Below are 23,250 nucleotides of genomic sequence, written 5' to 3'. Positions count from 1 at the left end.
GCCTGGGGAAGCAACTGAGTTAAATGTCATATACGGGGAGGTATGCCTTGCTTCTAAGCAGAATGAGTAACAAGTAGTTCTGTACTTCACAGACCATTTGCTAATTGATTTCCCTGGTTTAAACCATAGCTCACCCTATGATCAAGAGCAGTTAACCTGCTGTCAACAAGTCATCTTAATCAAACAGCATACCACACATAAGCAAAACACAATGAGTGGCCGTAAACTATGGGGATGAATGAAAAAACATGTTAAGCAACCTCATGAGTTGAGCACCTGACTTGATGTGGTGTAATGTTTCGTTGAAACGTTATTTAATTCTCTTCAATGAGGCAGTTGTAAAGTCTGTGATAAAAGGAAATGGCTTCAGCCTTACATTCAGACATTTAATGCCCATAAATTATTCCAATTGCACTGAAGTTTATAGAGGTAAAGGGACCTTTTTATTAATGTACTGTTAAATGTCCATTAACAGTTAAGAAAATAAGAAAGATCTGTACATTGTCATTAAAGAATATGAAAAAATGTAACAAGTCATGTACTGAGTATCATTTTGAAGGCAAATACATAGTGATCAAAAGAAAACCTGAAGTGTCATAAAGCATTAACAGTCATTTTCCGTTCAAGCGTAAAATAAAAATAATGTCATATCTCACAGTTATGTCACTAATGCCACCACACAGGCAAGACATGAATGTGCATGATAGAAATGAAAACTGCACCAAAGTCCTCATCACTAGTGGAACAGTTCACTTGTGGAAGGTCACTAAGGTGATAGATAACAAATTGGTTCATTGAACAGGTACAGGCAACAGGAGCTCAGCAGTGCTTGAAGAAGCCTATCATATTAGCCATGGCCTTCCGTTTTCATAGGGAATAAAGCCTTGATTGTGGGGTGGCACTTCAACTCTTTGATCCTCTTTTAGTCCAGAGTATCGAAGGTGCTGAAAGCTTGCACATGTGTGCTGTGACCATTACAATGTGTGTTTACACATGCTTTATCTGCACAACAATAGGGGGATCACTCTCATTTAATTTTTTGTACAGGTGCAAAAGCCATGGTATGGGTCCTGTTAGATCCCATGTTTGCTCTTACAACATCTTCCGGGGCACATACTGTGCATTTTTGTGTAAATTTTGTCAAATATTTAATCCCAAACCTCAGTGCATTGTGCTTGGACAATGCATTACAGAAATTGCAACTTTCCAAAAACAAACAACAAACATACTGTGTTTACTTTGTATACTTGATACCTCTCTCCTCAATCACTGAAACATGGAGAGCCTAATAAGTTGGGTGGGGGAGAAGTGAGGATAATGTATACAGGCTTCCTATTAGAGTATTAGGCAATTTTTTGTCTGCCTGGAAGCTGGAAGCAAACCCCATCAGACAAGTGTCTGTGAAGGAAATCTATTCCATGTGCTTTGTCAGTCCAAGGCCCTGATCTTATCTCCCCAGTTGCTCTAACAGGCCAATGAATGCCATGCTCTCAGTAGGCCAGCCACTGGTCCATTTGAAAAATTGAAGTTCAGTATGTTTTCGCTTTTAAAATGATGTATATCAATGAAAGAAATAACATTTTTCTTGTGAAGAAATTATTCATGAGCTGTTTTTGAATGTTAAATAGCAGCTGGTAATATTTTTTATTGCAAAATCTAAAAAAATTATGGGAAGGATTTCCACATATTTATTCTTTAAAAAAAAAGATACAAGAAAGAAAGTACTATTGTGAAGATAGGAAAATGCATTTCTGTGGTTGAGAAATTCACTGGGGTTTTGAAAATGGAAATTAAGTGTTATAATGGTAGAATATTGCAGAATTATGCAAATAGAAAAGGTTTTTTTTCCTTTCTCTGTCTCTTCCAGGTGAGAAATTTTTCATCTAGGTGACCAAATTTGTTTGCTCTTTTGAATAAGGCTCAAGTTATATTCTGAGAGTGAGGTGCACTATTATTAGTCTCCATGAGCAACCAAAATTATAAGGTTATTCCTGTAATTGATTATGATTAGAGCAGTGGTCATGTAGGTTATATATGAATTAACCTATATACCCCACAGTTTGATGGACAGGTGACTGGATTAATTCACCAAGTCAGTGAAAATTGGAGATTTCTCTAGAGATTTCAGATGGCTTAGATTTTGAAATCTGATGAATTAATAAGTCCTGAAACAACTGCATGACTCTTCAGTAAATTTATTGGATAACTCTTTAACAGACAGACAACATAATTTTATGTGGTGTTGATAATGTATTTTTAAACAGTTTTAGTTAATGTTGTAGCACACGTTACAAATTCAAAAATGGCAGGAAATGAGATTAGATTTTAGTCATGGGCCCACAGCCAGGGGATGTTTGGCGTGTCGGAATGAACAAATGAACTGCAATTTTTGATAGGAAAAGGTCTACTCTGAATAAAAAAAATTGATCTAGGTATACAAAGGTTTCATGGTAAAAGGTCTACTTTTTCAGAAAACGAACCCCCCCCCTTTTTTTAATAGCTGGCTATAGGCCTGAGTTGTGACACTCACTTTAATATGGAAAATGTTTCATCAAAGTTCTGCTGTTAGAGAACAGCATTAGAGTAGGCTGTGCCATATTTCTTGAATGACTAAAATAGGAAACAGCAAAGATAACTGTTATTTGAATTTGAAGCTGTAATTACATGTACCTACAGGTAGATTAAATCATATCACACATTAACCATGTTTTAACTGTGATAGTAGTTTTAATGAATATGAAATGTAGTATACATAGAGCTTTTTGTGTTTGAATATAACATTCACACTGTTTTAAAACATTTCCAGCCTAAGTTCTCATGTTAACAGTGCTGTAACAGGGCTTTTCTGTTATGGGTGCATTCACATGTGATTCAAACACATAAGTAACCTGGTTATGTCTTAATAAATGGCCATTTACCAAAGGTGAATAGAAAAGCATTCATGCACTGGTTGTACCCAAGATATTTTTTGTAACCTTTTTTTGCATGCATGCAATGAAATTTTCCTCCCAACCCATTCTTGCAATTTTAAAAATCTTACGGACAAATTACCCCCTGCTTGATGCAAAGAATACACTGCCATTCAAGTATTAATACAAATTATGAGCAATAATTTCTGCTTGTGTGGTTGCTGTTTGCTACTGTTATTTGTGATAAATGTAAAGCGGCATTTGTCCTGACATAATGTCGAGTTGAGCACTTTATGTCCTGAGAGCAGAGGGCCTTCTGACTTTTTAAGTTAAGACTGTCACCTTGCATACTTTGCATAGAGATGTCAGTTGTAAAAATGTGTTTTCATCAAGGGTCCTAGAAACCACTAAAGAGAAGGCAATTTTGTGGGAAAAAACTTTCTCAAAGTCATTTTAAAAGCATGCTGTAGAAAGGGAAAATTTAAACAAAGGTTTGAAATCCATTAGCACTTAGCAGCTGTAAAGCAACCTTTAATTTGAAAACCTGTTGAACTTAACATTTTGATGCCCCACCTCCTAAAAATGAAAAAAAGGGGAAAAAAAAGATTACTTATTTTCTTGCATTTCAGTACATATATATATCCTTGCATGAGGCAAATTATACACTGAAAATGATTTTGGTTCGATTCAGTATCCATGGTGGGACAAGCAATTTAAGATTTTATAAATATATTTGTATCTTTCATGACAGTGATTTCTTTGATCTTTCAAGAAAAGAAAAGACCTGTATGACACAGGTAATAAATTTTTCTCTTATCTTATCTACAGATTTTTTTCTTGTGTGTTAAATACACATATGTCAGACAGTTATATCTCACCTCCAATCAGACAGACATTTGTCCTTGTTTCTTTTTCATAAAAAAAAGAACAGTGACACCAAACAAGGTTTTGATAAAGAAAAGAATACCACCATTCTTTTTAACATGGTCAGTTAATTTACTTGAGCATCATTAGCCAAGCAGTGAACCCAAACGACATCTCCTACTGGTGAGATCAAAAGAAGGTGGTGCAAACCCTCTTCATATCGTCCCTGACAATGAATTACAACTGCATCAAATTCTCAATGAATTTCCTAACACCATCCATCAGCCGGGGACTGCCTCCATTTGGTGATTGTAGAGGTGTCCACTCAGCCAAGGTGTTAAGAAGTTGATATATATAAATGGTTGAGGTTATAATGAGAACAATGGTTGCAGTTCCGCTGGAAGAAAGGGTATCGGTCACAAGTGATCGTTACTGTTTGATTGCATCTCGCCATGCTTGGAAATGTACTGAAACTGGACCTGATAATGATGGTTGAAGGGTTAATGGATCATAGTGAAATTACTCCATAGTATTTGGATTAAAGGGATGGATGTTGTAACATCTGTGTCATTTCTTAAGATCTTGTTCAGTGATATTGCTTTGTTAAAGGAAACTGCAAGATGCTTTGTCTTCACAGATGTACCCACAGGTTTTGGTGAACTTTGATGTCCGTACAGTTACAAATGGCTTACATGCAAGGGTATCAATTGTCCTTTGTTTAGGAAGTTAAAACTTTCCTAGATGGATTTAGGGTTGTTAGTTCAAGATAGATAGATTCAGGGTTGTGAGCTTGTGAACATCTCTAATGATGGTTAACGCACTAAACATCCCCTCCCTTTTTCTGTAGATAAGTGATATCACTTTGCATGACTATTTTCAGTTTGGTATTCTTCTCTTTCATTTTTTTTAAATATCTTTAAATATCATGAACAAGAGAGCAGGATTAGCAGCTGCAAATTATCTTAAATCTCTCAAACTAAATTGGTAGCAGTGAAAGTGGGAAAAGTTATTGAGAAAAGATATTGTAGAGAAAGATTTTTTTAATAGTGGGGGGAAGCATCCCAGTTGCATTTCAAACCACCTGAAGAAAAAGCAAACAGTATTTTGAAAAAAGCATGTTAAATAGATTTATTTTTTACAAATTTATTTGCCATCTTAACATAAACTAAACTTTATTTTTGGACATGCAACTCCCACACCAAGCCGGCCACAGCTGTAGCCAGAAATAAAGTTATATTCTTGGGCAAGTTTATCTAAGTGGTTGTTATCTTGCATTTCATCACTTGATGCTCTTCTTCATTAACAAGATGTAATTTTAGTAAGGCACACCCTGTATCACAGTATAACATCATTAGGAACCCACCTGACATGAATGTGTCTAACCCTCCCTCAGGCCATCTAATAAGGATATAATAATGAGAATGTGTTTATTAAATGTCTAATCAAATATCCAGGGTCTCCAGGGTAATATAAAGCAAATATCTGGGGTCTTCGGGGTGTTATTGTATTGTGCTGAGGGGCTGGGCAACTTTTGCAACCAGTTAATGTAACGTTGATGGACACAGAAGAAAAGGGAGGTGTATGAAGAATGATTCGCCAGCTCTTTCTTAGTAATTTTGAATCTTTTAATCTAGTGATGATTTATTTCTTATCCACATAGTGAACAGTGGCCTGGAAAGTGTTCAGTGTATTGGATGAAACTGTTGCCTTTGAAGTCATATAGCTGAAGATGTCTTCCAGATTGTGGTGCTTCCTGCAAATTTTAACAGAGATGGCTTACTGCCTTTGTCTTTGTTAGTATTTTATGTTCACATGTCTGTTTGTATGGGTGTGTGAGAGATACAGTAAGGGCGGTCTCTGTAGGTATTATATCTGGCTTATTTCAAATTAATTAATCCCTTATTGATCACTGGTTTCAGGAATGGCGCCTTAGGTCAGATACACTTGATGCACTTTGAAAATTCCAATAATATTTGTATCATAGAAATCTTAATGAGAAATAAGTTATTGGATGAATAAATAATTGCTCCGGGTGACTGGTAGTACTACAAGTCATGTCTGGAGAGAAAGAATTGTTTATTATAACAATCTGGTATTGCTTTTCCACACCTGACATTTGTTGTCTGTATATTGAAATGCACGCCATGTATCAATCATTATGTCTAAAAGCCTAGTCAAGTTCCATGAGTGATTTATTAATTGGAAGGTGCTCAATCAAGTTCTTTTTACTAATTTTGAAGTAACTTCTGTATTTTAAGTGTTTAAACAATAGAAAATAATATTTATAATTTTTTCGGAATTTTGAAAGAAGAAAAATGAAATTTTCTTCACTACATTTGATACAATTTATTGCCTAAATATTTTTACTTAATTGAAATTGATACCCTGTACACATGGGCATATGAATGTAGAAACAGACAGAAGGATATGTAATCTCTTAGGGATCTTGGATTCTCATCAGGGAGTATGTTTAAATAGACTCTTCTTCATGGGGAATGATGAAGATAATAAACTTTTGTTGCAATTTTTACCCAAAAGTCCTGTATTTCCTCCACACTGTGTTGCTTGATCATCATCTGCTTCCCACTGCAATGTACTGATTATCAGCCCCTGTGTATTCAATAACTTTCACACAAGAATATTTACCCCTCCCCTCCCAAAAAAAGGGGGGGGGACAATGATTTACAATAAAATATTTATCATGTTCTGTAGCCAATGCAGATTAAATCAAGTGGTTAGTCAAAAGTGCTAGTTGAAGCTTAGCAAGAAGATCAAGATGTTCTTTGCAGATGTATATTTCTATATAATTGTACTTTTGTCATCATTGTGGTTAGCAACTGGTGAGGCACAGTGATTGCAACTGACCAAAGGATAGGATAGTTTGCATTGGAAACTGTTCAAAACTGCCATTTAAGTGTCCTTAAATGCAACTGGCCAGTGGACAGTGATGTCCATCCAAGGGGAAAAGGAAAAAAGTTCCACGCAAGTGTTAAGTCAATCTATCAACAGATCAAAGTTGATAGAGCACTGACCCCTAACCCCATAAAATGCTATGGCCCTCAAGGCACTACAATTGATGTAAACTAATCTCCTTATTGATGATTGGTAATGGCAAGTACCAGTGGTTATTGTTTTATGATTTACCAAGTGTGGAAAGAATGGAAAGATCAGATTTGGTAGAAAGGAAGTTGAGAGAGAGAGAGAGAGAGAGAGAGAGAAAGTTAAAATGATAATTTATGTTCACTGGTTTGGTGCCTCCTTCTCTGTTTTACCTTTAAATCAAATTATACTGTTTAACTTGATTTAGACAGTACCTCTTGTCATGTAGTGGTGTATTAGGAAAAGAGTTCCAATTACTCAAAGACAACAGAGTTGTCAGATGCACTGGGGATGTGGTGATTTTATACTGTCAGGGTAAACCAACTACTGTTCTGCACTTTTAAAACCCACATGATGTCTGACAAGACATTTCAGAGTCAATTAAAAGAGATTCCTTCAAGTGATCTGTACTGAATAATATATGCAAATTGAAAATTGGTAAACCCTTTGTCTTTGTGTGTTCAAGTAGAAAACCCTTTTCATTTACAGACAGGGGGGGTCAAAAGGTTGGTGTAAACATGGTCTGTCTCTAGGGTTTCCCGCCTTTGCTGAACAAGACATTTTTTTACCTGAGATGTCTTCTTTGAACACCTTTTTCAATGGGTATCTGTTTCCAGCTCACCTGTGTGTAACCTCTGTTTAATCTTTCACAAAGGAGGTGTCTGATGTTGGTTTACCAGCAGAAAATTCAGACTGTTGCCGTGTTTGTCAAAGATTGATGAGTGATATTCAAGTAAAATATCCACTGTGTGGCTTTTTTAGTACCTGTCTTCTTGACTTAAATGATCATTTCGGGTATATGATCCGTATTGTAAACAAGAGATATCATCACTGCTGAATTTGCAACATGATGATGAAGTTGTCGATAGTATTATGCATCTGTAAACATATATAATATTGAGATTAAGAGATTATAAAAACCACCATAAAAGGAAATTAATGAATAAATGACAGTTTGAAGGAGGAAATGAGGCCCTGGATGTTGATATGTATGTTGTTCCACCTCTCATGAAGGCAACCTGACAAATGTGATGGCTAGATATAGATGATACTTTGTAGATCTTTATAATGACTTTATTTTCAAACCAAACACTGGTTGTCGGCCACTTGAGCAATTGTGTCTCTGTTAATCAGGCTGATGGTATGCCATTGCCTGTTGTGCAGTTGTCAGCTGTGTACCCTGGGGATGTTGATCCCAGAAATGTTCTATTCCCAAGTAGACCAGCTGCCTTGACATCTGTGGGGTTGGTCATGATTTGAGTTCAAGGTGGAAGCAAGATTCAAGGTTAAGAAATTTGAATATTTGTGAGAATAATAATTAACAATAAGAAAGAAAAAAGCTTGTGCCTTTAATTTTTACACAGTTTTACACACATTCTATTAAAGTCCGAAAATGTCCATATCCCCACATGAAAAAGTGCATGTGATAGCATGTATCTCCAAGCAAACTTTTTGCGTCTCCCCCCTGCTCTTTCTCAGGTAATGATTGTAGGAAAACACCCCTTGCCTTGCTGATCATCAAGAAAAATGAAAACTGCTTTCAGCCTAATATTCCCAGAAGTGTTACCTTCCCAGGGCAGTGAGCCAGACTCTTCTATAGCAAGATACTGTATACAATCACCACAGGATTGTTGCCAGTCTGAGGTTTGCTACCTGAATCCTGGGTAGTAGATATATTTATTCTGCCCACAAACCTCCACCCAGACACAACATAGACTGTAACACTACCCACTCAGAGACACAGCCTGAGTCAAAGCAGACAGGAAACCAGGCTTGTTGGTTTTGGTAAATGGTATGCTAGGAGTCTCCATATATCAGAATATTGTCACTTATGGAAAATTGGCCCTTTATTAAAGATTTTTTTCCAAAGAGTACTGTTATTGTAGACATTATCGGTCTTTCTCCCCCCCTTTGTTGTTTTCTCAATGCGTAGAGGTATTTGGCATATCTAATGACAGTTATGGATTTTTAACCATACAAAAGCCACTTAAGTACTTGGAAACACAAGCAACACCTTCAAAGTTAAAACATTACTTAAATGTTGTATTGATAGCTTTGAAGTATTTCAATGTCTATTTTACTAAAAGGAAAAAAAAGTCACTAAAACTTAATTTACTCTCTTACACTTTGAATTTGTTCTGTAAAAAATGAAAGAAGAAAAAAAAATGGACCAAAAAAATCTACCCCTGTTTAGAATATCTGATTAAAGGGAAACATCAGTAGAAAGTCAATTTTCGCGATGTATTGATTGTACCTTTATTATCCAAAGAACAGTTAAATTATAGGGCTCATTTTAGCTTACTTTGTATAGTTTTTTTTTTCCTTAAGTGTGCTCTATGGCCAGTCTGTAACTAATCAGATTATTTGAAAGAAGATCTGTATTTGAGAAAGCTGGTTTACTGTTTGGTGGAACTTAGCCAGTTCAAATAAAGATATCCACTTGATCTGATTAGAAGATTTCTCTTGTCAGAATTTCTTTTATATTTAGCCATGGCTTTAACCTTTAAAATTAGATGTGAAAGGTGGTCAGCAGTTGAACAGACAGGCTTTGTGTAGGAAGCAATCTCACCAGACAGGGGGCCAGAGGCAGGTTTAGACTAACTATAAAAGTGTTATGCTGGATATCAAGCTGGGTTAGATGCACATTTTACTTTGATAAATACCCCATTCACACTACAGTTGCAAAAATGTGCATTTCTATAATCCGAATTTTTCGTTAGGAATCCGATTCGGTATTGCGTTCACACACGCTAAGCGAATCCGAATCCCACGTTGAAAATTTCAGGTTTAACTTCCTGTTTTGAACACTCGCGCATGCGCCGCACAGAAAATCTTAAAATACCAACAACAATTTGTGACGACAAATGCAACTCTAAAGACATTCCAGCATTCTTGAGAAGTATAAGATGGCAAAATAAGTTTGTTTCCTCATGTTGTAGTGAGTGGCGACCTCCAAATACGTTTGGTGCAATCGCTAAAGTAATAAACAAGCGTTCATAGATACCCGCGCTTATCTGCACGCATGTGCAGTTAGATCTGTACAGGTGTCGATTCCGGTAAGTTATCCGGATCGCGCTTAGAAATCCACCTCGCTTGCAGGATTTTGAAAATGCGCATTACAAAAATCCTCTTGCGTTCACACTACTGCATTTATTCGAATTGTGACCTAATTCGCAATTTATCCGGATAACTGAGCGTAGTGTGAACGGGGTAAAAGACAGTATTAGGTTGGTAATGGGGATTTTACAGACCAGCCAGTGTAGTTAATATTGTAACTGATTAAGTGCCAATGCTATACCCTTAAGCATAACTTGATTCATTCAGTTTTGGGCAGGTACACAAATGTTCACACTGGTCAGGACACTGAAGACAGTGTTCAGTTTGAGTCGAGCATCTGGTTCGCCCATCTCTGGAACCCCTCAGTAGTACTAGTGATTATTTCTCCATAGGTTATCCAATCAAACAGATGGAGAAAGGATTTACCAGAAGTCAATACAATTTTTTTAATTGATCCTCTTGGGTGGTAGCCTGCAGGTGTTGTAACTTGTAGCCTGGGGTTCACTGGACTTAAAATCCACATTTTGCCAATTGCAGTGGGAATTACATCACAATCACGAAAGCTCCTCCTCTTCATCATTCTTACCCCCTCCCAGTTGTAAACACCTGCTGTGAATCCCATTATTCTCTCTCTGCACAGCCTGATCAAATCTTTTCTTGTACCTTTAATTATGTTTTCCTTATTTGATTTCTAACACTGCTGGGGATTCAGAATGAGACAGTAAGATAAAAATCTGTGCCTATTTCTACTGTTCATGGTTTGGTTCATATGATAAATTTGGAAACATGTACATGTATTGAATTCTGTGGATTAATTGCATTAGTTTAATTCATGCCAATGCCAATTTATGATAAATGTTCAATTGAGATTTGTGTGAATATGAGACTTAAATGCAGAAAAAGTGCTGTCTGGCCAACTAGGAAGAATGCCAAGGATGGAAGAAAGCCTGACCAGAATAAACTTAGACTATTTATCGACCAAATTAATTTAAGTTGGTATGTGTAGGAAAATAGCCCCCTACCCCTCCTACTTCTTAGTAGTGTCCTCTGTGAGAATCCACTGAAACAATAACCTGGGATAACAAGGGGTTTTCAACTAGTGCATACTTACCAAATGGCTGCAAGTTCTGTCTACAATTACTTATAAAATGTTATCTTTTAGGTAGAGTATTTTGAGAGTGAGGGGTTTGCAAACACTCTGCCCTGTGCCCCTATGCCATCTCAAAACAGTTGCATAACTTTCTTGCTTTACAATCAACAGTAAGTGTAATAATTGCCTATGGGAAGGGAGTTGAGGCCAGATTTAGTGAAAGCTTGATTTGTTTTTATTTTTACACCTGTACAGTTAAATGTACACCATGCTGGCCCATAGGGTGTGCTCATTATCTGAAATAAAATCTCCTTCAACTTGCTTTCTGTTTGATGAAAAAGGATAAAAACCTCCTGTGGTCAGTTTTGATTTTTCTTCTCTGATATGTTGTTGGACATATGGCTTTTGTAGTCAGCTTTTGCCCAATTTATAAATTATTGAAATTGAGCTATCATAGTTGTTTGGTATATCGTAAATCAGAATATTTTAGGTGGTAAGCAAATTCTAGAAATGAACAGAGTTTAAAGGGTGAAAGCAGATAAAAATAAAAAAGTTGCTAAAGGTATGGCATGTAGACATCTAAATAAAGTTGCCTAGAAATTCTTTCTCTGGTGCTTTTCTGTAGCCTTTCAGTATATGATTGTCTGTAAGTCTGGCAATGGTGACTATTTCTTGATGAGGAACTTTTTGATATGTGAAATGATGGCATGTAGACAACCCAAAGTAAGTTCTTTTCTGCCAGTGTCTAGTATGTGTGTATAAGTCAGGCACTGGTCACTTTTACCTGATGACCCTTAAGCTCTCTTAATAGATGCTATCGGTTGACGTACCTGTTTCCTCAACAGCTATTGTGCTGGCCTGCAGACAGGTGGGGTATAATTAGTTTTCTGAGCCTGGTCCATCATCTTTGAAATGGACACCTTTGTATTGATAGTGGGAGCTTTGGGGAGGAACCCTCTAGAGATAACACACTATCTACGTTTCTGGCCAGATGTTGGCATTAAGAGACTTCAAACCAAATTAGGAAGCCATTTTGAGATATTTTCAGATTAAAAGCAAACTTTGTTTTCGGAAATATAATATTTGTGGGTGTGTTTTTGAAGAAAAAATATTCCATTTTTTTTTTTTTTTTTTTTTTTTTTTTGCATGTGAGAAGTGTGATTGCATTTGATTTTATTCACTGATTTGATGAAAGATTTTTTAGTTTCAAATTTTTTGATTATGCAAGTAAGTAAAATTGTTCTTGTATTTGTAGCTGTGGACTGTGTGGTCTCAAAGTGGGCTGGTTGGGGCCAGTGCTCTCGTCTCTGTGATTCTGGTGTACAAGAACGATACAGAAACATCACAAAACCTCCAAGAAATGGCGGAAAACTGTGCCCACCACTGAAACAAGAAAGGGTCTGCTTTGGTAACAAGTGCAAACACACACGTGACTTCAGGAAACAAGAAGCAAGAGGTAAGTTTTGTCCCTCATGGGTCTGATGTATCATATAGACTAGTGAAAATGTGTTGGTTTCTCCTCTTTTTGCTTTTTTTCCTTCTTTTGTCAGGATTAGAAATCCTCCCCAGCCAGATGGCTATGTCTTGTTCAGCAGGCTACTTGTACATATTTGTAAAATTTTAAGAGTTGATATTATGTAGTAGCTTGCTGGATGCTGTCATTTTAGGAAATGAATGGATTTCTAACCCTATTTCTTTGTGATTATCTTGGTTTAATTTTATACTATATATTTTGCACAAATGCAGGCACATTACATCTGACAACCTCAGATCTTCAGTACACAGCATCAAAATTACTATCAGCTTACTACTTCTGACTGGCGAAGAATTTATATTTCTTTACCATTGTGTCTGGTCTTCAAATGAAAGTTTCTGTTATAGTTGCAGTGCATCCAGAACTTGAGAAGTTAGAAAAGATAGAAGAGGGTAAGGCACAGCACAGTGTCTATCAGCTGGCTTGGTCTTGAGGTCTTGCTGTCAGCTTGCCTTGTCAATATCAAATTATTTATATATACGTATACATATATTCACACATACTATATGTAATGTATATACATATATATATATATATATATTTAAACGTCGATGCATTTTCTCTCACATTTTTCTGTTATCCTTGATCTGATGCATCTTTTTCACTTTTCTCGCCAGTTTTCACTTTGTTTACAGTCTAAAGTGTGGTGCATCTTTCTCACTGTTCTTGTAACTTTATGTCCAAAGTTTTCAAAGGGTGGAGCAACGGGGTTTATGTTAAGATGTTCACAAACATAAGTAAGATCCTATAACACAGTGAATTGTACTTGCTAATGTAGTAAAAGGTCATTTATTGTACCCAATCCTGCAGTGACTTTTGCATTGTTTTTTAAGCACTATCATCTTGTTTTGATTTATTTTAGTTATCCCTGAAGTTATAGTCTCCTATCCCATAACCTGTCTGGTGACTTTGGACAACCACAGCATATTATATTGTATTATATACAGCACAGTCCATTTCATTTGAGAATAGGGGGTATATAAGGAATAAGCTTCTGTTTGCATGACACTGGAAGTAGTGTGCCTTGGTCTGTTTTCACATCCACTTCACCATCACCTGGCATAGATCTAGAACCCTGGAAGAGAAATAAACTGGGAGCTTGTGTATCTTTGTAATTTCAGTGTGAAATTGTTACCTAATTAGATGCCATCTTTCATACACATTGGCTTTACTTCAAGAAAGCCATTACTGAACCCATGAGATAAGCCAATGGATATGCTTCTGTGCATTAAAGGGCATGGCTGCATTACATAATCTTATTTCATTGTAGACTTTTTATCTTACAAACTGCACTTTTGCATAGTTGTATGTACATAGAGGCACACAATTCTTATAAGTAAACACATGCCAAACCATATACAGACCCCCTTTCCTGAGCTACACTGTAGTTACACAGTACCACTTGTTCAACCACCCCCCCCCCCCAAAAAAAAAAAAAAAAGATGAAGTAGGACTGAAAGACATTTTGAAGAGGTCAGTTTGATAAGTAAGACTACTTAATCCAAATATGCATACTTTAGTTGTATTTACATACACTGACTTAATGATTAAAGTGACATGATTGTTGAACTATGAAGATTGGAAGCTTTCATGACTTTGACAGTTCTTTCTGACACCAGATGAAAAAAAGAGCTTTGGCTAACAGTGGGTTCCTGTTTTCTATTGTTGCTGAACACGTTTGTGTATTTTAGGCTTTGCCAAGGTATTTTTTCTTCAGAAATGTGTTGCAAAAAAGTCAGGAAAGACTAACATTAGTATGTGACTCCACTGTATACTTTTTTATTTTTACACAGTAATAAAAAAGTTAAAAGAAAACTGCATTTTTGCTAGAATGAAAAGGGCAATACCAGTGAGTGGAAGTCCATTATGTTGCTTGCTGCTTGTATTTCTACTGTTGCTGGAATTCATGTTACTGAAAACTTTAGTAAAACAAAGAAGAAAAATTATGGAGAAAGTACACCTTAAAAGTTAGGAAAAAAACTTAAAGTTAAACAAAGGCACGGAAATTATATTTATGATTTACTGAAAGAAGGAGATGATATCAAATAAAGTACAACCTTTTATAGTAGTCCCTTGTTAGTTACCCTGCTTTTGATTAAGTAAAATACAATGAACATCTTCTTTCACTAATACCACAAGACAAGTGGTACATGTAAAGGTCATATCGGCCCCCAGGAATTTGGCACCACAGTTATAGGAAGTTGAGGTTTCAGGATTGATTTGTTAAACTAGCAGCAATAGGAAATTGTGGTTTAACTTTGGCAGTAGTATACTGAGCCCAGACATACATGTAGCATTTTCCTCTGTTTTAAATCTTTCTTGCCCTAAACTGTATTTCAGTTGTATTGCTATCAGTGATTTGTCTATTTTAGGTGAGCGGAAATTAAATTTTGAATCAAAACAAAACTTTTTTTAAATTCAAGGTTGTTTAACTTGCTGCTTTTTAATTGAGCTAAGATGCATTCTGTCATTTTGTATGATGAGCTAAGATGCATTTTTTTACATTAAATGATTTGCACCTAAAATAAAGATTTATTTTTAATGTTTTTTAAACTATTACAGCATATTTTAATAAATACTTTTTGTGCTTTAATAATTAGAAAAGAGGAAAGTTCAGTGCAGCATTGCACCCATTGAAAAAATGTGGTGTTGTGTTATTAAAAAAACATAAATCAGAGTAGGTTTTAAAAGGTGGGACTCCTGTAATGGATTTTGCTTGCAGTGAAGCTGTAAAAGTCACATAAATCTGATTGAGCTCATTCTACTGAATTCCACAGTTAGGATAGACTTTACTTTTTTAATTCATTTTCTGTCAGTTGGTCTAGGTGTAAGTTAGATTTCTTGTCTTGGCACTCTGGTCTTTTCAGTCAAATAATTGAATGTCTAAAGATAAGCTGGAAGTATATCAAGAGGGGTTTATGAGTCAGCTGGGAAATGCTTTCCTGAATGATCCAAAATATTTCCTGTGCAATTGCATACAGTGCTGTTCTGATAATCCTTGGTTTTCAAGTAGCTGGCTTGTATTAACCAAACTATGTCAGACTGAATTGACAGTTGTGTTTAACTGGAGATATTGAATATTCTCTCACAATAATTTGATTTGTTTGCTGGTGGTTAGTGGTAATACATTGTTGTGCTAAAGTAGTTTTCTTTGAAAAGTGGTACAAATTATTATCTGCAGACCCCCAGTCACAGGTATGCCCATGCAATCCCTCACATGAAAGATGAGGGGATATTTTATGTCTCTCCTTTAATTGCAGTCACCTCTTTAGCAAATGGGCGGATTTACATTTTGACGATTGTAAAATGAATTACTGTCTGACAGTCAGTAGTTCAGACTTGACCATTATGAATGAAAATTGCTGGGAGACAGGCAATGGGGAGATTATTCAACTTCCCTCGTCACCAAAGTCTGACATAATGTATTGTATGTCCTTTGTCTTAACAGTGTCATGTTGCTGTCCCCAACTGGATCAAAGACATGAATGTCTTCAGACAAAATGAAACAAAAGTGATAAATTGGGTCTAATGCAAGATGTAGCTGTAATTTGGCAAAAAGATCAAACTCTCCCGTGTTATTGGAGACCATTATGCTGGGTCCTTTCCCTCTTTCTCTCATCCTCACAAGATATCTTTTTACTAATTGATTTTCCCTTAATGAAACACACTTTGAGAAGAGACACCCATCTGTAATATTACACAAAGGGAACCTGGTATCCTAGGACAGCCTATGTAACTCCCTCAGCAGAGAAGAGACATACTCTCATTTATTCTACTTGGAAGTCTGACACAAATTACAGAAAATTGCACTTTGGTAGACACCATTACAGCAGCAGTCTGGGCCCACAGGTGGTTTTGTATAAGAATGCCAAAGTAAAGTCCAAGAAAGTTGAAATGAAGATAGAAAATAACCATACCAGATGGAACAGTTTGCGTAAAGTATCATTTACATGGAGCCATTTGTATCAGTTCGAAACAAGCTGCACAGTTTAATGTATATTAATCAAATAAATAAATATCTTCTTGATTAAATGCAACCAAAGAAATGTCCTTAACCCCCCCCCCCCCCACACACACACACACACAGGCATGCACACACACTCATTTTCTTAAAAAACTGTTTAGGGCATCAAGAGTAAATGCACCCTTTCAAAGTGATCAGAAAGTCACCTTTACAAAGAATGGAAGCATCTCTACTGTACCATCAGTGTGGTTAGAACCATCTGGGCTTGTATGGATAAAGTTCACCATTACTGATGATTGAGTCAAATACTTCAGAGTTCTGGAGAAAAAGCCAGCAAGTGCATACAGTTTCTTCAGTTTCTTTGTGACAATTGAAACTGATTGTTTTAAATGGTGAAAGACATGCAAGTTTCTGTAAACTATTTCATATTTTGCAGTAATGGAAGGTCTCTTTGAGTTTACTAATTGTTGATAAAAAATTACTTTTAAGTAAAAGTTACAGCCAATTTAATGCTGAAGATTGATTTTGCATTAAAGCAGGTGTGAGGTGTACATTTTAAAAAGTTTTTAGTGAAAGAGTGATTTATTGAGAATGATGTACATAGTTGTAAAGTTCAGACAGGGAACCTAAACTAAACTTAACATTGCACCTTGAATGTATTTTTGTAAAATAGCATGTCCTTATTACTAAAATTGAAAAGCCTTACTGGAAAGTATGGATAAGTTTCTCTAAGAGGCAGTTTTGGCCTTTGATTGGTTTTTTGATTTCATGACTTAAACATCCTTTTATGTGAAACTTAATTTGCTTCTCAGACAAACAAAATTTGCCATGGTACTTTTATCTTTGATACGTACAAACTTTCTCATCCTTATCATGTCTTGATGTATTTTTGGTGTTCCCATTTTCCGAAAATATTTTTGGTGTCTGGATGTTCTGGTCTTAAGGACACCTTTCAGAAAGAGAAATGGGTAAAATTTAGCACTTGCTCTTGGTGGCATCTGAGTCAGGTTGACCTCCTTATTTTCTTATCTTACTGATGATAAGCTTGTAAACACTCATGTTTTTCCCTTTTTTGTAGAACTACTCAAACGTGTCTTCTTAAAGTATTGAATTATCTCTATAAGAGTCAAGACACTGACAACCTTAGCATGTTTTTGGGTGGATGTTCACAAATTTTGGAAGTATCCTAACATGGTTGAGTTGTAATGGGGCAGATGTGTGTAACAGAGAAGCATTTTAGTGTAAGAAAGGCCCTAGGCTACTCTATATCAGTAAGACTATTATATCTTAAATTACCCTTTATCAAGAATTTGCTGGTGAGAGTGGGCATAAATACAAGAAGCAATTTGAGCTTACAGACAAGGGTGTAATGTTACTCTTCAAATTTCCTCTTCCTCAGGTAATTTTCAATTCCCCAATCTATTTTCCTGCAAATTAGGAATACAACAGTAAATACACCGTCCTCTCTCCCGGAGACCCTCCTGCTTCCCTTATATTGGGCTGTATGAAGTTACACCCCCCTAACTAAGGTGAATTGAGGTTAGCAAGTTAAACTCCTTTCATTAACTTCACCCTTTCTTTCAGAAATTTGGACAAATTTCACAGACACTTGGGGATGAAATGTCTCCCATCTTAAACTTAGAATTAAGGTAGATCTCACTTAAAGCCTTCCTTTGGAGACCTTAGCTTAAATAATTGCTAGGTCATTATATCCTGTGACAATAGATATCAGTAATCTTAGCTCAGTGACGATTGCATGGGAGCTTAAATGTGTTTTTTCTTTATTTTTCTATAGATAGAAAAGGTCGTGTGCACAGACAGTAATCCTAAACTCTCAGATTAGTTGCATTACTGTGTAAAAAAGTGTCTGGTAACTTCTCTGTATAAAGTCTGCTGTAAAGTAGTTTGTCCTTAAAAATAGCAAATTTCACCTCTGCAATGAATCATATTGTATTGACTTGTTTGATGAAGACATCTCAGTTTAATGTCGCTTGGATAAGCAATATGACCAACACATAAAACAAATGGGCATTTAATTTGTCCATTTATATTCCACTGTCTATCTACAGATAATCTGATTATGACTTTGTAATGGGTTGTCGCATTTCTGATCCCAAAAGTAATTAAATGAGAGGCCAGGTGCTGAGAATCCTAAACCAATTAATTAAACCCATGATGCAAGTTGAAATCACCTGACAAAGACCTGCTGACCCTGGCAAATTAAGACAACTAGACATCCTGTCAGGCTGTGGTGGATCTTTGGGAAGTTTAATAATATTGAATGCACTTACTGTAACTTTTCTCCTATCTCTAATGCCAAGGGAAAGATGGGCATGTTATCCTGATAGCATTATGCATGGTCAGGCTATTGTGATATTGTCATCAAGTTCCCTCATTTATCATGACTTCTGTTTCATGGGAGGTCTTTGGGGGGGGGGGGGGGGGACAAGGAAGGGGGAGGGTCGGGGAGGGGAACTGAGATGAAGAATCTTATGGTGTACTCATCTCTTTAATTGTTTTGCTATCTGAGGTCATTATTTGATAGTTATCTGGTTATGACTTCATTGTGATAAAATGGGAAGTGTTTTATGGAGATGAGCAAGGAAGGAAATAAGGACTTTCCTCCTGCTATCTATGACATATTGTCATGGTCTTCCCTGTTACGACATATTCTCATGCAATCAGGCCTCTCCTCACTGATAGTTGGGGTACAGTAGTCCCATGTGCACTCACTGCCCAGTGAATTATGCCATTTCTCACAACCCAAGTGGTTTCATTGTCCCTAATGAGTAAGGAGAGTATGGAAAGCTGCATTGTTACTAAAATTGAGCATTAGATCTGATGGGGATACTGATAAAAATCATATACACATATCCTGCACATTTCATTTGTCCTTAGTTGGATAATTAGGATTATTATAACTATGTTTGCACTTGAAATACATAATTGCATTCCCTGAAATAGCCAAATGTGTTCTTCTGATTGTGACAGAAAATTAAGTTTGCATTTACTCTCTCAAAATAAGACAGTTTCAGTCCTAAGTGTATTTTTCGCTAAGGGGTAGGATCAGCAAATTGCTGCCACAAAATGTATATGAAGACTACTGTTATTCTGCTTTTTCCATTTTCCAAATTGAATAGCACAAGGCTGCTTTCTAGGCACACTTCTATAAGCAGTGTTAATAGCAGTTAGGTTACTAGACTAACAAGTTTTGGTCCACATGACCTCCAAAACAAATTACATACAGCTATTTAATTGTGTAACATGTGGTGGAAAAGAATAATATTTTAAGAGAGGGAGAATATTGTCAATGTTCATGTACAGAAAGTATACTTGTGTACAATATTATAATTGTAGTAGTGAATACCTGTGAAATTCAAACAGGGTTTTAGTTGATGACAGTGATAACAAACAAGGTACATTATGAGTCTGCTTGTAGAGAAACATAACCAGAAGGGGGTAGGGGAATGCAAACAGCTCCCGGTGTATTATCAAAACTTTGACGAAAGAAAAATGCCACTAATTACTTTTCTCACCCATAGATCACGTACCAGATTGTATTCATGTATTGATGATCCATTTTTGGTGGAAAGATCATAGCCTTATAGCCCTGACTGGATTGGGTCAATAATCTTTTATTACATATTCATAGCAATAGTGTGCAAACTGGACATATTCAGCCATGAAGCTGGATAACAAAAGTAGTAATACTGAGAAAGGTAGGTCTGAAAATCCTCTGCATTGTTGTGAGTGGAGAAAAGATGGAACAACATTAGGCCAGTGAAAATCCCCAGTAATTTCTATAGTCTAAATACGCTTCTGCACCTGAGTAAGCTACACTAGCAAAACACATCCGTTCTTTTCCATGTGACATCTGGTTGCCACACCACCCCTCTTGGCAGAAACTCCAATAATCCTGAAACACTGAACCAAGTACAAGTTTTGCTCCATATAAAATAAGAAATGCCTTTTACTTGATAGAAAAATAAGGCTCGAACAATTGAAAAGTATATTAAGCTGCATTGAAAGTGAATATTTTGTTGTTACAGTAATCCCACATGATGACAGCTCGTCATTTCCCAGTTTTACTGCTCACATGTTTAACACTTTCATGGGTTTTTGTTCTGTTTCTGGACTATGTTCTTTATTACTTCATTAAGGTTTTTCCCCCTCTCTATTTCAACAAAGAAAAATTCCAGGGATTATTTCCAAACATATCGTTTTCACATAAAGTTTTACCTTGGGTGACTTTTTGACTCCATTGGTCACCTCTTAGTGGCCGTTACAGTGGACAGGTCTGACCCATTCATATAGTTCATTTCTCAGTATTAAGGCGGCTACTGGGTTGATGTTAGAGAACTGCCATTGTACAGCTGTCAGTGCATTTATAACATTTCTGTTGGTCATTATTTCTTAACATTCACACTTTTGTCTTGTATCAAGTACACATTTCTCAATTACAGTTAACTTATTATTTGGAACTCTTGGTGCAATTTTTTTGTGGTTTATGGTATTTATTAATATGAATGCATTTTTAAGGAAAATATAGCACAGTTTCTATATTTCTTCCTCAAAACTTTTTACAACTATTATATATGATACAGCATATAAATTTTGTATACTTTATTTCCTTTATTTCGAGGTATTATTAACTGTTCTATTTGCATCTGTCAGGAAAACAAGTATCACAGTTGCTTCCTATTTACAACTTTTCACTGCAATTATGATATATGTAACACACTCACAGAGCTATGTTTTACATCACAACTGTACTTTTCACAACTATTATATGTTAAAATGGCACTTTTTCTGCCACTGTATAACACAGTTTGACAATGTGATATCTGTTCTCCTTGGAGAAGAAACAACTTTGCTCTTAGTCAAAACAACAGCAGGGACTTATATTTCTTCAACAATGGAAAGTCTGTGTTGTGTACTATTACACATATCTCAAGTAATGAACCATGCCATGGTTTAGTGTAAACAACATGACACTTCTTGAACTGTTTCAAGTGCAATACTGTTGTAGTCATAACACAATAGAAAAGAAATTCATTGTGAATTGCAATTTTAAAAAAACATGCTTAAGGGGAAAATTCACCTTAAAGTGGATATTCAAATTTGAAAGAAATAACTATTATCTTCTGCTTTAATTTTTTAGAAACCGGGCGCATCATTCCAGCTGCCTTTGGAACATGGAGGAAGAGCAAGGTTTATGACTTCAGCAAAGACATTCGTAAAAATCTCTACTACAAGTATTACTATGCCAATGCTATTACCAGAACAAGGTAAGATATAATGATAGCACTTTTGATTTACGTTCTTGCAATTACAGTAGTAATGATACACATAATTACAACAGGAACAGATTGCATAAGAGGAGAGATACATTACATCAGTGCACCTCCCCCATTATATGCCTCATTAAAATAGACAAGGCTAAGTTGATATCAGAATCTATAGTGGGTACAAGTTAATTTTGATCAATTATGGGGTACACCAGTGTTCTTGGTTTGCACAACTTTTTTGCACTGTAGAAAACAAGGAAATGGTGGTTTTGTTTGGGTTTGTCTGTCTACTGCTGATGATTTGTTTCCCCAGTGTTTATCACCCCACATTTATCTCTAGATGGGACAGGGTCTACCAGTGCAAAGACTGTCAGGGTTGAATTGATTTTGGAATTTTCCAGATGAATCTAGTTTCTGCAAATATAATGTGATAATGAAGCATTAAGGTGTACACTGTGACCAAGAGTGGATTGCACCTGGTTGATCTAAATGCATGAACTGTTAGACTGACCACTGTTTGACCACACATTTGACCACAGTACTTACCACTGAGCACTGATATACCCTCCCCCTCATTCCTCTTTCAACCTCAACAACTCCAGGCTTGTTCCTGAGTATTGTTCCTTTGTCTTTTTGTGGCTCTTTTGTTTCTCAGCAACTGAGTTACAAGGCTTGAGCCCTGTTATCACTGTCTAGGATGATGAATTATCATTATTGAAAACAATATTGTTTGATGATGTAACAGTTTCTTACCTATATTTCTGGTGAAATACTTCTGGTGAGAACCACATGATGACTCATTAATCTAGTTGTTTTGATATGTTAATCAAAAGTGCATCTTGGTGAAATTAAAAGCAAAATTCCAAGTTTGTTTTGTACACATGAAAATTTATGTCACTTACAGCTAACAGTGCATTTAAGTTCTTTGGTGAAATTAAGGGAATTTTTAGAGAAATGAACGAAACTATTTATTTCCTGTCTGCTCAAGAAATATGCTGTGAGAGTGTTAAGGAAGGTGACAATAAATACAAGTTTTGTCAAGTGTTGAAGTCATTTCTCGTCAAAAAAATTCAGTTGAAACATGCTCGGAATACTTCAGATGTCTGTTGATGGAATGTGTTATGAAAAGCACTTGTTCATATTACATCAGATTTCCTACAACACAGCTGTGACAGTGTGATGAAAATCTCATTTTTATTTAGAAAAATGGAAGAGATCTTAAAAAAACAAAATCTGAAAAGTTTATTAAGTCAAAAGATTCATGTGTCCTGCTAAACAAAAAGGGTTAGAAATTTGAGTGATTCAACAACCATCTGTATGCTCTTCAGTACATGTCCTCCCAATATGGGGCACCCCTGGGACCTTATTCACAAAATAACTAAAATCTGAACATTGGTCTTAACTTTCTCGAAAAACTGAACTACATCAGTTCAAGATAAAAATCT

The 23,250-nt window shown here is 36.0% G+C and overlaps 1 protein-coding gene across 3 annotated transcripts in view; it reads left to right on the top strand.

The window, feature by feature from the left end:
- The window catches only part of LOC106156583 (somatomedin-B and thrombospondin type-1 domain-containing protein), a 41,197-nt gene that overhangs the window by 10,443 nt on the left and 7,504 nt on the right, over positions 1–23,250 (top strand). For 2 of the 3 annotated variants that reach the window (XM_087016580.1, XM_087016577.1), the window contains 3 exons: positions 12,275–12,475; positions 12,901–12,945; positions 21,679–21,805. In XM_087016580.1, the coding sequence (XP_086872706.1) occupies positions 12,275–12,475; positions 12,901–12,945; positions 21,679–21,805 (373 nt within the window). The remainder of the gene's footprint in view (positions 1–12,274; positions 12,476–12,900; positions 12,946–21,678; positions 21,806–23,250) is intronic. The other variant, XM_087016585.1, reaches the window with a different exon arrangement.

Source organism: Lingula anatina, chromosome 1 (genome assembly GCF_051362555.1).
Source record: "Lingula anatina isolate TDL-2025a chromosome 1, LinAna3.0, whole genome shotgun sequence".
NCBI classification, from domain to species: domain Eukaryota; kingdom Metazoa; phylum Brachiopoda; class Lingulata; order Lingulida; family Lingulidae; genus Lingula; species Lingula anatina.
The sequence above is the reverse complement of the archived record's forward strand: the minus strand, read 5'-3'. Positions and strand labels throughout refer to the sequence as shown.